The sequence below is a fragment of the Camarhynchus parvulus genome, chromosome 3, assembly GCF_901933205.1.
Source record: "Camarhynchus parvulus chromosome 3, STF_HiC, whole genome shotgun sequence".
NCBI lineage: Eukaryota > Metazoa > Chordata > Aves > Passeriformes > Thraupidae > Camarhynchus > Camarhynchus parvulus.
The window spans coordinates 6,210,517-6,224,267 of record NC_044573.1 but is presented as its reverse complement, the minus strand read 5'-3'; the positions used below and the strand labels follow the sequence as shown (position 1 = coordinate 6,224,267).

At 45.8% G+C, this 13,751-nt stretch overlaps 1 protein-coding gene across 1 annotated transcript in view; it reads left to right on the top strand.

Annotated features, from left to right (window-relative positions):
• GALNT14 (polypeptide N-acetylgalactosaminyltransferase 14) overlaps positions 1–2,846 on the top strand; it is a 95,177-nt gene extending 92,331 nt beyond the window's left edge. Inside the window, exon 15 of the mRNA XM_030944290.1 lies at positions 669–2,846. Within this exon, the coding sequence (XP_030800150.1) occupies positions 669–827 (159 nt within the window). The 3' untranslated portion in view covers positions 828–2,846. The remainder of the gene's footprint in view (positions 1–668) is intronic.
• Positions 2,847–13,751: the final 10,905 nt, after the last annotated feature.

Below are 13,751 nucleotides of genomic sequence, written 5' to 3'. Positions count from 1 at the left end.
GCAGTTAATCACTGAGCTGGCATTTGAACCAGTGACCTGGGGAAAAAGCTGTTAGTAATGTATTATCTCCCTGAAGCCAGGCAGAGGCTGAGTTAAGTGAGTGTGCTTCTGATGGGAGGAATGCTCAGAGTGAGTGAGCTCTGCTTGGTGTGTGCTATGGTGTTGTGAGGGTCCCCAGGATGAGGTGAGAGATGAGAATCTGACTCCCAAGTTCTCAGAAGGCTGATTTATTATTTTAAGATATATGATATGATATTGTATTAGATATTATAATGATACACTAAAGAAAAGAAAGGAGACATCAGAAGGCTAGACAAGAATAAATACTAAAAACCCGTGACTGACCAGAGAGCCCGACACAGCTGGACTGAGATTGGTCATTAAGTAAAAACAATTCACATGCTGGGTAAACAATTCTCCAAATCACATTCCAGAGGAACACAACACAGAGAAGCTGAGGCTTCTCATCTTCCCAGGAGAAGAAATCCTGGCAAAGGCATTTTTCAGAAAATATCATGGTGACAGTGTGGGTTTGGGGACCTTGTCCTTGACAGCATCAGGCCACAAGGGCTTGATGACAGCTGTCCCCTTGATGCTAGAGCAGTGCAGTGAAAGCAGGGTGGGCAGGAAGCTCCTTCACCTGTTTCTCCTGTCGTGTCTCCCCGCAGCGCTGGGGCAAGGTGGGGTCACACATCGAGCACATAGCTACACGCTTCTGCTTGGACACTGAGACCATTGGGGACACCCACGAGAGCATCAGGGAGCTGGTCATCAACCCCTGTGAGAGCACAGCCATGAGCCAGCGCTGGGACATGCTGATGTCTTGACCTGCTGGAGCACGGGCACCGGGACGTGGCCACGCGCGGCTGAGGCGGCACCGGGTGGGGCTTGGATCCAAACCCTGTGTGCTGTGGGACAGCAGGAGGAGCATCCAAATAAAAATGGGACACTGCACTCCAGGTGGAACGGCGGGTGTTGACCGCCAGGCGTGCAGCTGGTATTGGCCTGGTGGTGGTCAAGGAGGAGGGATGGCAGAAAAACAAGCCTGAAGTGTTTTAGAGGGGTACTGGGGCTCCTGCCATGGGCTGCACAGAACCTCAGCGTGCACAGCGTTGGTTAATCTCCCTGGAAACGCTGGTGCAAGAGCCTTTAATGCCTAAAGGAGACTTGGGCTGAGCAAAACAAGCATCTCAGTAGCTCCTGGGGCTTGAGGTGGGTGCACAAGGTGAGATGTGCCAAGGGATGCTCAGAGACGTCGCCAGGGATCAAGCGGAAGACGCTGAATTATTTTTGCACTTTGATGTGAATGTTTCTGTCTTCTGCAGACAGCATGGGTGGAGCTGTGTTGCACATCTGGATTGGTACCTGATGCACGTCCCTGTTGTGTATCCAAAGGCAGAGCAGTCCTTGATGGCTCTGGCCAGGATCAGAGCAGCGAGTGAAGGGGGAATCCTGCTCTGTGCTGACTGCACACAGTGCTTGTTGAATCTCCAAAGCCCAAGCAAACAGAGGATTCACTGTGTGAGATTAAAGGATATACATTTCTGTCAAGCTGGGAGGAAAGGCAGTAACGTGATCATTTCTCCTCTCTGAAGGCCGTGGGTCACTGAAAACTCCTCTAAAATTTTGCTGTGTGTCTCTCACTGCTCTGCTTCAGATCTGGACTAAGTCAAATTTTCACTTTTCTTCCATAAAAGTAATATTTTTGGTAATTGAAGGTAATTGTGTCATATTTCTGTCTCCCAATTTCCAAACTACAGATGAAGGGACTCCCATAAAATGCTGCTACTGATGGAATGGTGAAGGTTTAATTTTTAATTAAAATTAGAGATTGCTCCAAGAAAGGAAGAGGGGTATTACCTGGGTTTGCTTCCCAGTTACCTTGTAGCCCACAATGTAAAGTACTGAAGGAAAGATTTGGGATTCCCCATTCACACTGGTGAGCAGGGCAGCCTGGGCCATGATGTACCTCTGTCTCCAAGTCACTTAGCATAGCCAGACCAGGCAGAAATTATTTCCTTTATTTATATTATTATTTCCCAGCTTTTGGAGATGTCTTTTACCAGAGATCATGCCAGGTGCTGCCTCTGTGGAACTGAGGTGACTGCCTGAGGGGAGAGAAGGACAGACAACCTCAGGAGGGGTGTTAGGAATAGAAGGTCCTTTCCAGCCACAGGTAACAGGTAACAGCAAGAGCTGTGCACACAGCTCTTGTGTACTAACAGCTCTCAAAGAGAACTTCCACAGGACTGTCAATGTGACTTAAAAAAAAAATACATCGTTTCTGTCTAAAAATGCTAGGATTTAGTGAAAATCCTATCCTTTGTTTCCTGTGCTGCAAACTGCAGGTGAAATACCATAAGCTTTAAGCCTTCAAGTGCTCTCAGCATCCCTTCTTGAATAAATTGCTGGCTTTCAGGATTTTACTGCCTCAGTTTCTCCTCCCTCAGTGCTGGGAGAAAGCCATTTGGATAAATCTTCCCGGCTTTATAAGCAAAACTAGTATAGCTCTTTATGTGCAAAAGGTCACTGGTGCAAAATGCTTTTCATGTGCTGCAGTGATTACTAACCTCATCAAGCTCCCTTGGTGCCAGCCTCAAGGGCTTCTGTTCTGAGAGGGCTGGAGCAGGCTGTCATTTCGTGGTGGGAGTGGCATTGTTTCTGTGCCACCACTCTGCCAGGAAACAAAGGGGAGCCCTTCAAAAGGAATGGACCCGTTTCACCAAGGAGGGCAGTGACCTTGGGCTCCTTTTTAATTGAACATGGACATATCACGTGTTCTTCTCACAATGGTGATGACAGGCAAGGGGTGGTAATTCCCTGTCTAGTGTTTACAAGGGAAGGCAGCTCCCAAGAGCTTGAAGCTTAACACGTTCACACCTGCACTGTGCCCACAGCCTGGCACTGCCCAGCAGCTGGCAGTTCAACTCTGAAAATTCAAATTGCTGAACAGCCTGGCATGGGTTTTGAAGTTCAGCACCTGGCAGGTACACTCCAAGCAGGGCCTCAGACCTATCTAGCTTTACTGTTTTCCACCAAAGCTGAAAATCTCCGTTCTCCTGACAGCCAAAGCTCTCTAAACTGCTCTTTGCCTTAGCAGAAACAGCTACCTCACTACACATGTGTGTGTGCCTGGGCACATGGACCCATGGGACCTGCAGGGATGGGGAGGAGTTCCAGGAAGGAGTTGTTTGACCAGCTTTGCAGCTCTCTTGCCTTTTGGGAAACACATGCTATAGCAAACCCCTCCTGTTCCAAAACATGCTCTCAGTGATCACTGTGAACATGTCTGGGGCAGTGGAGAGGGGAGCATCAGGCATGGTGTCCCTTACCAGAGAGCAGCAGCCAAGTTCAGCTAAGTCTCTTGGAGGCCCAAAAGCCACCACATACCTCCCAGACCTGGGGAGCAGCAGCAGCACTTGTCACACTGGTGATTGTGTCTCACACAGCCATCAGCTGTAACCCTTAGGCTGCAGCTTATTTCATGGTCCAGGAAATGAGATTATCCCTATGGATCAGTGGTGTTTTCAGAGAAGCCTGGGAGTATCAGCCTGACTCCTGGGGAGCTTTGTATAAAGCTGGCTATGGTCTGGCAATCTCCAGAGTTAACCCCAGTGTGGCATTTAGCAAATCTGCCTAACACCCCTGCAGAGAGACCTCGCATGGTGTCAGGGAAAAGGTTAACTTGCTGCTGAAACCCAACTCGTACCTTCAGGTTTCTTCCCTTTATTAAAATTCACTGAAAACAGATGAACTTTTTCTTGCTTTGTGTTTTTTCAATGCCCAGACAAATGATTGCCATGCTGTGAACAGGCACAATGTGACTGATTGGGATCTAGATGGGCTCCCACGCCAGTGCTGCTTAAGCCCCAGCATCATTTGGTGGCAATGCTTTTTGGTAACGTTTTGCACTGACTTGAAAGAACATAAGATAAAGCAGAAAATATGATTATAATCCTGGCTGTTGAGCTTTGTGACAGCCTTTATGATCTCCAGGTAAGTCACTTCTTGTGCCTTAGGAAATTTAGATTCAGAGCAGGAAACTTAAGGCTGGAACTACTACTGGCTTTTAAAGAGCCAACTAATGCTATCCGAAAAAACCCCCCACAAAACACACCAGAAAAAGTCAAAAAAAGCACATCCTCTCCCTCTCAAAGGAGATCCATGTTCCCATGAGAACAAATCTGTCTGGTTTTAGTTGGGCTGGAGAAGTCTTGCAGTCCTTACATTGCTGCTTATGTGATTTCTAGGTGTCTCAAGCTCATCTTCTCTCTGCACCAGTGCAGTACCATAAGGTAACAGCACAAATCATCTGTGCACAGAGCCTCGGGTTACTACATGTTGAGGTGGTTATTTAGTGGTAAAAGAGGTGGAAACTGAATTCAAGGATCTTTGTTTATCCAGCAATGCAACAGCAAAATGGGGCTGGTGGATGAAGACTGAAGAATTAATTGGTGGTGGTTCAAGACAAGCACAGCCCTGAGTGCTAATCCCTTCTCCTGCTTCTAGGAGTGACTTGGGATGGCTTACTTCATTTCCCTGCCATGGTTCCCCAAAATTTTAGTGAAGACCAGGTGTCTTGAAGAGAGAGAAAAAGCCAAGGATTATTTTTGTTGCATGCGACACCAGCAGTGCTGGGCTGGCAGTCTCCATGGTCCCTTTTTATCTGCCTGTACAGATAAAAAGGTTCAGATGGAGTTCATTTTCTTTATAACAGCCTGTAAGATCCTGTGGTTTAGACTGGTGCCCAAAACAGTGTTGATAACACACAACAATGTTTTAGTTATTGCTGTGCCTGCACGGTATCAAGGTCTCCTCCATCTCTCACTCTGCTGCCCCTGTGAGCAGGCTGGGGCTGGGGGAAAGGATTGGGAGAGGGGACAGCTGGGACAGCTCTCCCAGACTGACCAAAGACAGTCTCACACCATATGATGTGACACTCAGAGGTAAAACTGGGGGGAGTTCTGCCACAGGAGGTCTCTGCCTGGCTGAGCATCAGGCTGCAAGTGGTGACTGACTGCCTTTGCATCACTTGGTTGGTTTTGGGGTTGTTTCACGTAATTTCATTTTCCTTCATGACTGTCTTTATCTTGAGTCACAAGTGTTTCTCCCTTTTGCTGTTCAGAGTCTCTCTGCCATCCTGTTGGGCAGGGAGGGAGGGAGCAGGGGCTGAGCTGCCAGGCAGGGTCAGCCCAGCCCCGTGCCCTAAGCAAACCAGGGTCTGTGGTGTCACAGGCTGCTGTTCCTCGTGGCTCAGGGTCTGCTCACAGCTCTGCAGGGTGACCTGCACTGCTCACATTTCAGATTTTAAAAGCTTCAGTGAAAAGCTGGGGGTTAGTATTGTTTGTAGATGGGATAAAGGAAGCAAAGTCAAGGAGGTTTCACACAAGCAACAGGAGAAACTTCTGCTGCTCATTAATGTTCTGACTTGAATTAATTTTGAATGATCAGTCCAGCACCAGTTTTAATGTGCAGCTGCTTTACATGGCTGCAGAGTTAAAGGAAGCCTGTGGTATGGGTGTCCAGCTTATGTTGAGACTTACCTGCTGAAATCCAGTGGCATTTTTCCAGATTTATGGATGTTTTCCCAATGTCCACTGTTCTGTTTCTCACTGGAAGTGCCTTCAGAACCCTGTAAGAATAAAAACCTGTTGCAAGCTACTGCCTCTCCAACTGAGTCTAATTAAGTTTCAAATGGAGCTGCATTTTACCACAAAGCTGACAGAGAGCAACACATAAATTTAAAGGTAAGAGTGCTTCTTTTGTGGAGCTGGGGGCTGTTTTGTTTTCCCTAATACTGCTTGGGCACTAAAGAAACCCCAACTGGTTCTGTGTGATGTACAAAAGAAGCCAAGTCTGTAATAATTATCTGTCCATCACAGTGAGTGATGTCTCTCATTTTCCTGTGATTTACATGAAAAAGTGTCCAGACAAGGTGTTGCTACTGCAGAGGGTTAAATTCATTTGTAAAACCAGCCAGCCGTCCAACCAACCAAAGAGAAAATAAAGGAGAAGGAGCACTGAAAGCTTGTATGTAACCTGATAGGTGTAATAAAAGAATGATATTGTGAAATTAGGACTGTTCCCTAAGGGTGAAAGGAGTCTGCAAGTCAGTAGGAATCTATTTAGGGTCATTTTTAAGAGCCCTAGTGACTCAGAGTTGCACCATGGGGACAGGTTTATAACACAGCACCTGAACAAAGTCCCCCCAGTCCGCAGTTTTCTGGAACAACCCAAGACTCTGCACTGCTCCTGTGGCCCCAGCTGTGCTCGTGTCAGGGGTTCAGCATGGACTTTGTGGTCCTGAAGAACTCTGGCCATGGAGCCACCTGATGGATCCATGTGTCTGTGTCTCTGCAGCAGGCAGATAAAAACCCTGCCTCCTTTTCACAGCTTTGGACCAGTTGTGTGAGCCTCTTCCAATGGAGACTGGCATCCTGGTGCTGTGTGCTGGCATTTGGCATGTTCTCAGAAGAATCAGTGTTACAAGCACTTTGAGCAGTTTTCATGAATTCTAGTCCTGCCAACAATTCCTGGATCATCCCCATGAACATCCAGCCTGTGTTATGTACCAGAGATGATTGGTTTTTCTGTGTGTGGTCACAACCAGATCAAGGGTATTACTAACATCAGCTCTGATCCTCTTGGCCTAAGCCCACACAATTTAGGTGACTTTTCCAAATTTTACTGGACTCCAGCTGCCTGAGGCCACTGACAACAAGGATGTGCAGCAATGATCAGCTCACCAAAAGAAGAAGAACAGGGGAGAGAGCACTTCTCATACTGAGGCTGCTACCACCTCCTTACTAATCCTTGGGAAGTTGACCTGGGGGGTAATGTGTGCAGAAGGCAAGGTGAAAAGGAGGTTTCCTGGAGGTTTGGCAGTGGTGGGAAGCACTGGCTGACACTGCCGGGGTGGATGGGTTTACAAGATGTGGAAGCTGGGGAGTAACCAAGGACAATTCAAATGATGTGAGCATGAGAACACCTGCACCCAGGGTTGCAGAGAGTCTGGGTGGATCTTAGATCAGCACCCTGCACTTCCAGGGGGGATTTATTTTGGCTGATAACTGATCCAGTGCTTGAAATGGCTGCCCCAGAACGCTGAAGGGGTTAAAAGGATTTTGCTTATCTGGTTACAACATACTTTCGCTTCTGTTAATGGAACTGTTATTAACAGTGTGGCAGTGGATTATTCAGTGCCCTGGACATGAAACCTTGATTTGGACAGGAACCATGTATTGATAAGAGCTTTGTGCTGTCTCTGCAGCTGTGTGCTGCCAGAGCATGCACTGGTGTGTTTGCAATGGATCCTCGGCGTGAAGGATCGCAGCCATTGCATCTTCAAATTGATTTTCTTCTAGGGAAAGCTGTTGGAAGCAAAAACCAATTTGGTTTGTATAAACTGCATTAGAGATAAGAAGATATCCCTCAGAGTGCAGGAGATCACCTTAGAAGATGTTTTCACCCTACTGCAGTAACAAGTCGCACAATAAAAGGAATTTCTCACAGCTGATCTGATCTCCACCCATCCATGAGCTGGCTCTGAAATGAGATAAACCCATCTCCTCTAATTCAGGACAGGTGTATCATATTTCCCAATCACATTACAGACACTAGGGAGGCCTGGTGATGTTAACACTGAGCATATAACCCAGGCAAGTGAGGCAGCTTTATCTCCTTTGAGGATCTGGCCTTGCAAATAAGATGCTGAACTGCTCCTGCTGATCTGAAGCTGATCTGGAAGTTGGCCTGTGAGGTTCTACCTGTGGTGCTGCTGAGTAAGTAGTGGCTCTGGAGGGTCACCTGTGTGGCTTTCTTTTCTTTCTGGATAGATTTGGTGTCTTGTATCTTCTGTCTGGTTCAGTCCTCCCAGCGAGGTCCTCAGTTGGTTTTTGTTTGTTTAGGTGGTGTGGTAGCCAACCTACAGAAAGAGCAAAACAGAAAGTATGCTTTAAAGGGGAAAGCAGCGAGGGAAAAAAAAATAAACACAACAAATGCACCACTTTTTCCTCCCTTCCTTCTCCCAGTCTCTTGGCCTTCTGTAATAGGTATCCCTGATATGTACTAGCATGTAATTTGCAGTGTATCTAAGAGGTATCTGTGGGAAACCACAGTGGGGCTGAAGATTCAGGTGGATTTGCAGTCCCAGTCTGGGCTGGAGCCATCCCTTCTCTTCCCTAAGCACAAGTTTGTCAGCTCCAGTTCTAAGACTGGGTGTGTTTTGTGGGTCCTGCATTGCCATTTTCCCTCAGGTTGGCTCAGGAACACTGAGAAGTTCCTCCAAACAGGAGCAGATGGATTCCTAGCAAGAGATACTAACTCAGGTTGTCCATGAGATTATAGGGGAAAGACTGAGGCTGACCAGGCCTGGGGCAAGCACTGGTTGTTCTGCAGGGAGCAGGGTGGCATTCTCAGCTGGGCTTGTTGCTTTTGATGGTAGAAAGCAAAGCTTCTGATGGTTTGGCTGTGGAAATGGAAGGTGCCGTGTCCATGGTAGTTGTCAAAAGGTGCCTGAGAACACAAGCATCCAGAAGGGAAAGGAGAAATCTGTGGTGCCTCAAATGGATTTTGTAAGAATTTACTGGACTGGGGAAAGAAAAAGAACATGTTCTTAACCTGACTTGTACTATTTTGGCAAATAGTGATGGCAGAGCTGTGGGTGGGCAGATGGGCAGGAGGAGACTGTGTGCTCTCCAGTCTGTGACTGGACAGGGCAGCCCTGGGCTGCCTCAGTGCGAGGCAATGGCTGCAGAGCTGAGAGCCCTGCCTGCTCTGTCGGGTGTCCTGCGTGCTCAGGGGTGCAGGGCTGTGCTGGGCCCTGGGGAGCTGTGGGGGCTCCATCCCTGCTGCCTGTGGGGGATCCCTGGTGGTGTGCTGTGCCCCCCTTTCCCTTGCTGGTGTGACCCTCCTGGGGCCCTGTGCTGGCCCCAGCACAGGGATCTGTTACTTTTGGTGGGACCCAGGGGAGTGGGAAGCCAAGTCCGTTCAGGCAGTCAGGAATTGTTCCTTGGAGGCTGCTCTTTCTAGGACACCTGGCTGTGCCTGGAGCGTCCTGCATGCTATCAGCTCATTTAAAATTACTCACACAAGCCCTTATCAGTGCATGAGACCAAAGGGTGTTAGTGGGCATAATGACAAGGAAGGTTTTATGAACCACTTCATGAAGCCAAATCCTCAGGAGCTATTGAGGCTGTAATTAGATTTGAGGATAATAAGGGGTTTTTTCTCCTTTCTTCTTCTATTTTTTTTCCTCCCTCTCTTTCTTTCTGGTAGCAAATCAAGGGAAAAATTGGAGCTCTCAGTTCATTCTTGTGTGTTCAGAGTGTGGCTGCAGGCTGTACTCAGTAACACAAAGGGATTACAACTCGATATCAAGTAGCCTGGGAGAAGCGTGAGCATGAAAGTACAGGGGTGTGTTTCACTGTAGACCACGTGCATCCCTTATGGATGTGCCTGGAAAAGGCCTCCCAAGCCTCAGAAGCGATTAATAATGAAATCAACTAATAACAAGATCTGCAATGTGAAGAGAAAACCAGCCAGCGTTTTGTTATGGGGAGAAAATGAGCAAAGCAGCGGGGGACGTGCTGATCGTGTCTGATTCATGTCGTCTCTGTAATCTCAGCTAAAGTTTTAACAGCCCAGCAAGATGAATTACCCACTCTAACCAACACAGGGATCAGCATGGGGTTTATTAGAAGCAGGCTATCATTTAGCAATGTCAGGAGTGTATTTATTATTAAGCAGTAGACTCCACAGTCTAAATGGAAAACCATCAGTCCTCCTCAGACACCAAACAAGGTATGTTCATAAAGCCCCGTGGCCAATCCACTGTATTATTGCCTGAGCACAAACCCTCAGTCTGCTTTACTGGACCTCAGGGCTTTCTGTGTTTAGCTACAGACTAACAAACCAAAGTGTCTGAAGCTACTGGAGGACAAAGCTGCACACCACATGCTAATTTTGATTCTCAAAACTCCCTGGTGACTTCATTCCAGTGGAGAAACCAGAGAAAGAATTCTGGGTTCAGCACAGAAGGATTGGTTAAAAGTGGATGCTTGTGGGCCAGGGTACAAAACCCTCTCAAAGCAACTCTGCACTGTGTGCTTTCAGCTCAGAGATTGCTCAGTCCATCCCTTTTCCTGGAGCCTTTGTCCATAAGGAGATCCATCAGTAAAATGTCTGGTAACACACAGTGAACGTTTTGGTTTTATTTATCGCCACATTAAGATACCCAGTATGGAAGCGTAAATAATACAGTTCAAGTAAACCACCACTTAATGCAGTAATATTTCAGGCTGGATTTGTGGGAAAGGCTGGGGGCTGGCCATGTTTTCTGTCCAACTTTGCAAATCCAGAGTATTTCTGGGCCGACAAACATACAATGCTCTCAACCTGTAGCATGAACTCTTAGATGTTGCAGTTCTGCTCTTGCTGCACGGTCAAACAGCAACCACAGAACATCTTCTGGTCTAAATATAGGAAAGAGTTCCTGGGCACAGCCCTCTGAGTGATGTGACTGTCTGACTGTGGGCTGCCACAGTTGGCTTTGAACACCACCAAAAAAATCTTTTCTTTGCAATTTATGAGGCCTAATCAGCCATATTTTTAACAAGTCCTCCTAATGGGCCTCTTGGGAGATACCTTGAAATATGACAAAGTGGATTTTCAAAATTTGGAAGCCAAATTGCAGAATGAACTGAGAGCTGAGTCAGGGATGGAGCAAATACATCAGACTCATTTTTTCACCTATTTTTATCAGTTGTCTGGGAATACCTGATTTCTGATGTTTAAGCAATATCACAGAAATTTCTTAACGTTTTATGTCGCTTTAAATTATTTTCTTAAATTTCTCAGATTAGGGATTTGTAAACATACTAGACTAGAAATGCAGGATGTAGATTATACAGAATGAATGCTGATCTCTAAACCTGCTCTTCATCAAAAATTGCTTTGTAAAAAGAAAAATTAACCAGTTGACTTTTCTCTTCCTCATTATTGCCTTGCACTTGGAAAGGGAAATACCAAATGTCCATTTGAATGTTATTTGCAATTGAAGGCAGTCTTTGCATCTCACTCTGTGAGATATCTTTTGGTCTGGGGCATGGATCTGGAGGGTCTTTCTGTAATGCAACTTTTTCAGTTCTCTTCACCTTCAGTGTTCAATTTGTCCGTTCACATTTAAAATCCTTTTGTGTTTCATTGCCATTCCCATCAGCTGCTTCTGCTGCTGCCACTGTTCCCTGAATTCCCCATAACCATTATCCCTGATCAAGTCATAAAAGCAGATATGATACCATCTCCACAGGAGTGATTTTCATCTAGGTGTGATGAATTCCTCTTGCACTGCAATAGCTTGGATTCCAGCCATGCATAATTTTTGCATTAATTATGTCATTACTGTTTAATTGCTGCAATTAGCAGCATCACTTTCTCTGAGCCATCACTGTCATCATGTGGCCTCCACATTTTGGCAGGGTCCCACCTGTTGGGGCACCCAATGCAGATGTATGGGATGTCCATGTAATAATATCAAGAAGCTGTGCTCACCTGGCCACAGGATGGGGAGCATCTGAGCTAATACCTCTTCTTTGTGAAGGCACCTAAAACCCTGCAAGGTGACCTGCAAAATGCTGCCTCTCTGAAATGTTTCTTATGTCCTTTTTCTGTGGCTTCACATGGCTACACAAAGTACAGGAAATAGGGAATAAGGTCTCAACTTGAATCTTAAGGAGCTTCATAAACTCAGTTTACATGCCATCATGACAATAAGTGCCACCTGGAGGTGGCAGGCACCTTGTTTGGGAAATGGAGACCAGGCTGGGACTCTGTGCCCGGAGCCAGAGTGACCAGGGTGTGACCACACTCCCCAAAAGCACCGTAGCTGCTCACCTCATGCAGAAAGGGATTCCCTTCAGGGCTGTCAGGGTGATGTTCCTGGAAGATCTGAGAGCCTCCTGCCATCTGGTGAGAATGTTAAATGGTCAGCTAATGACAGGAGTGTCATCTGGCGTGGTGGTGTTCACAGGGGTCCCGGGACGAGGGAAGAGATGAGAATCTTGACTCCATGTTTCAGAAGGCTGATTTATTATTTCATATATAATATGAAATATATATATATGAAAAATCTATAAATAATATAAATATATCAAAAATAATTATATACAAATATAAATTATTATATATAAATATATATGTGAAAATAGATATATAAATATATATGAATTTATTATTTCGTATCCATTAATATTAAAAGACAATGATATATTAAAAGAAAATTCTATTTATTAAAAGAAATATTAAAAGAAAATATAAAAGAAAATTATATTAAAAGAAAATTATGTATTAGCACTATCCTAAAATGATAGAAGAAAGGATTCCATCAGAAGGCTAGCAAGGAATAGAAAGGAATGGAATGATAATAAAGTCTTGTGACTGACCAGAGAGTCTGAGACAGCTGGACTGTGATTGGCCATTAATTAGAAACAACCACATGAGACCAATCAGAGATCCACCTGTTGCATTCCACAGCAGCAGATAATCATTGTTTAAATTTCGTTTCTGAGGCCTCTCAGCTTCTCAAGACAAAAGATCCCAACGAAAGGATTTTTCATAAAATATGTCTGTGACAATCTGGGCGTGCTTTAGGAATCCACCCCCACCTAAGGCCCTGCTGCAGAGCCACTGGTGGGTTTGTAGGACCTTGGGGAATCCTGTTAGGATGAACCAGATGGAAGCACCTCACGTCCCTCTGTTTGCATGAGACCCTCTGTTTCCATCCACAGCACAAATTGTTACACCTCCAGGCCACATCTTTGCTGTTTCTGACTTTTTTTTTAAGGTAAAATTTTCACCATTGCTTCCTGTCAGTCTCCTGCACCAAATTAAAATCCATTTGAGGTAATGTCAGATAGACAGTGCAGCAGGTTATTTGTTAATCCTACAGCCATAACACCTGGAAAAAGCTGCCAGGGCTAGGGTACACTCATGGTATTGGGTAACTACCAAAGTCTGCATTTCCATTTTTGCAGAGGGGGAAGGGCTGGTTTCCCAGAAGTAATCACTCTTCCAGTAACCTGACCAGCCCTCGAGAGATTATACAAATCAAAGCTGCGTTTTCTCATTCGGAAGCAAGATTAACTCTGTAGGGAGAGCCATGCTTTGTGCTGTGGCTGCTGGGCTCGGGAGGTTCCTGACTGTGACTCTCAGGTCTCCCATTCAGCGCCAAGCTGTCTGCTAACAGCACCATCAGTCCTCATTACTGCACAAAATCCATCAAGCAACAAGCCCTGGTGTCTATTTAGCAGCAGGAGATCCTTATCCAGGAGAAGTGTTCTGCCTTAAGACATTCTGCCTTGAACAAGGGTCAGCCGTCCTGCCAAATGCATAAAACTCACTTTACCCAAACGCTTATTTTGAGTAAAACAGAAAAATAACTTCATGAGATGCTTTTAATTCTTAGTAAATTTTTACGTTTGTTTTTTTTGTGTGTGTGTCTGATGAGAAAGCTTTTTATGTGCACTTTTGGAGCCTTTTTTTTTTTTTTGGCAATGGCCCTGCTGGGAGTTCTTATGATTGTTGCATTCATTTGAGCTTGCTTACACAGACAAAACCCACTCAAGCAAAATCACTGCTGATCACTCTGCAAGTGGGAATGATGATGAGGTGACAGTTATATGGGCTCAGTTTCATGGACATAAACCATCTTCATTGGCTGGAAAAGCTGCCTTGGGAGGAGTTCAACCTTTCCT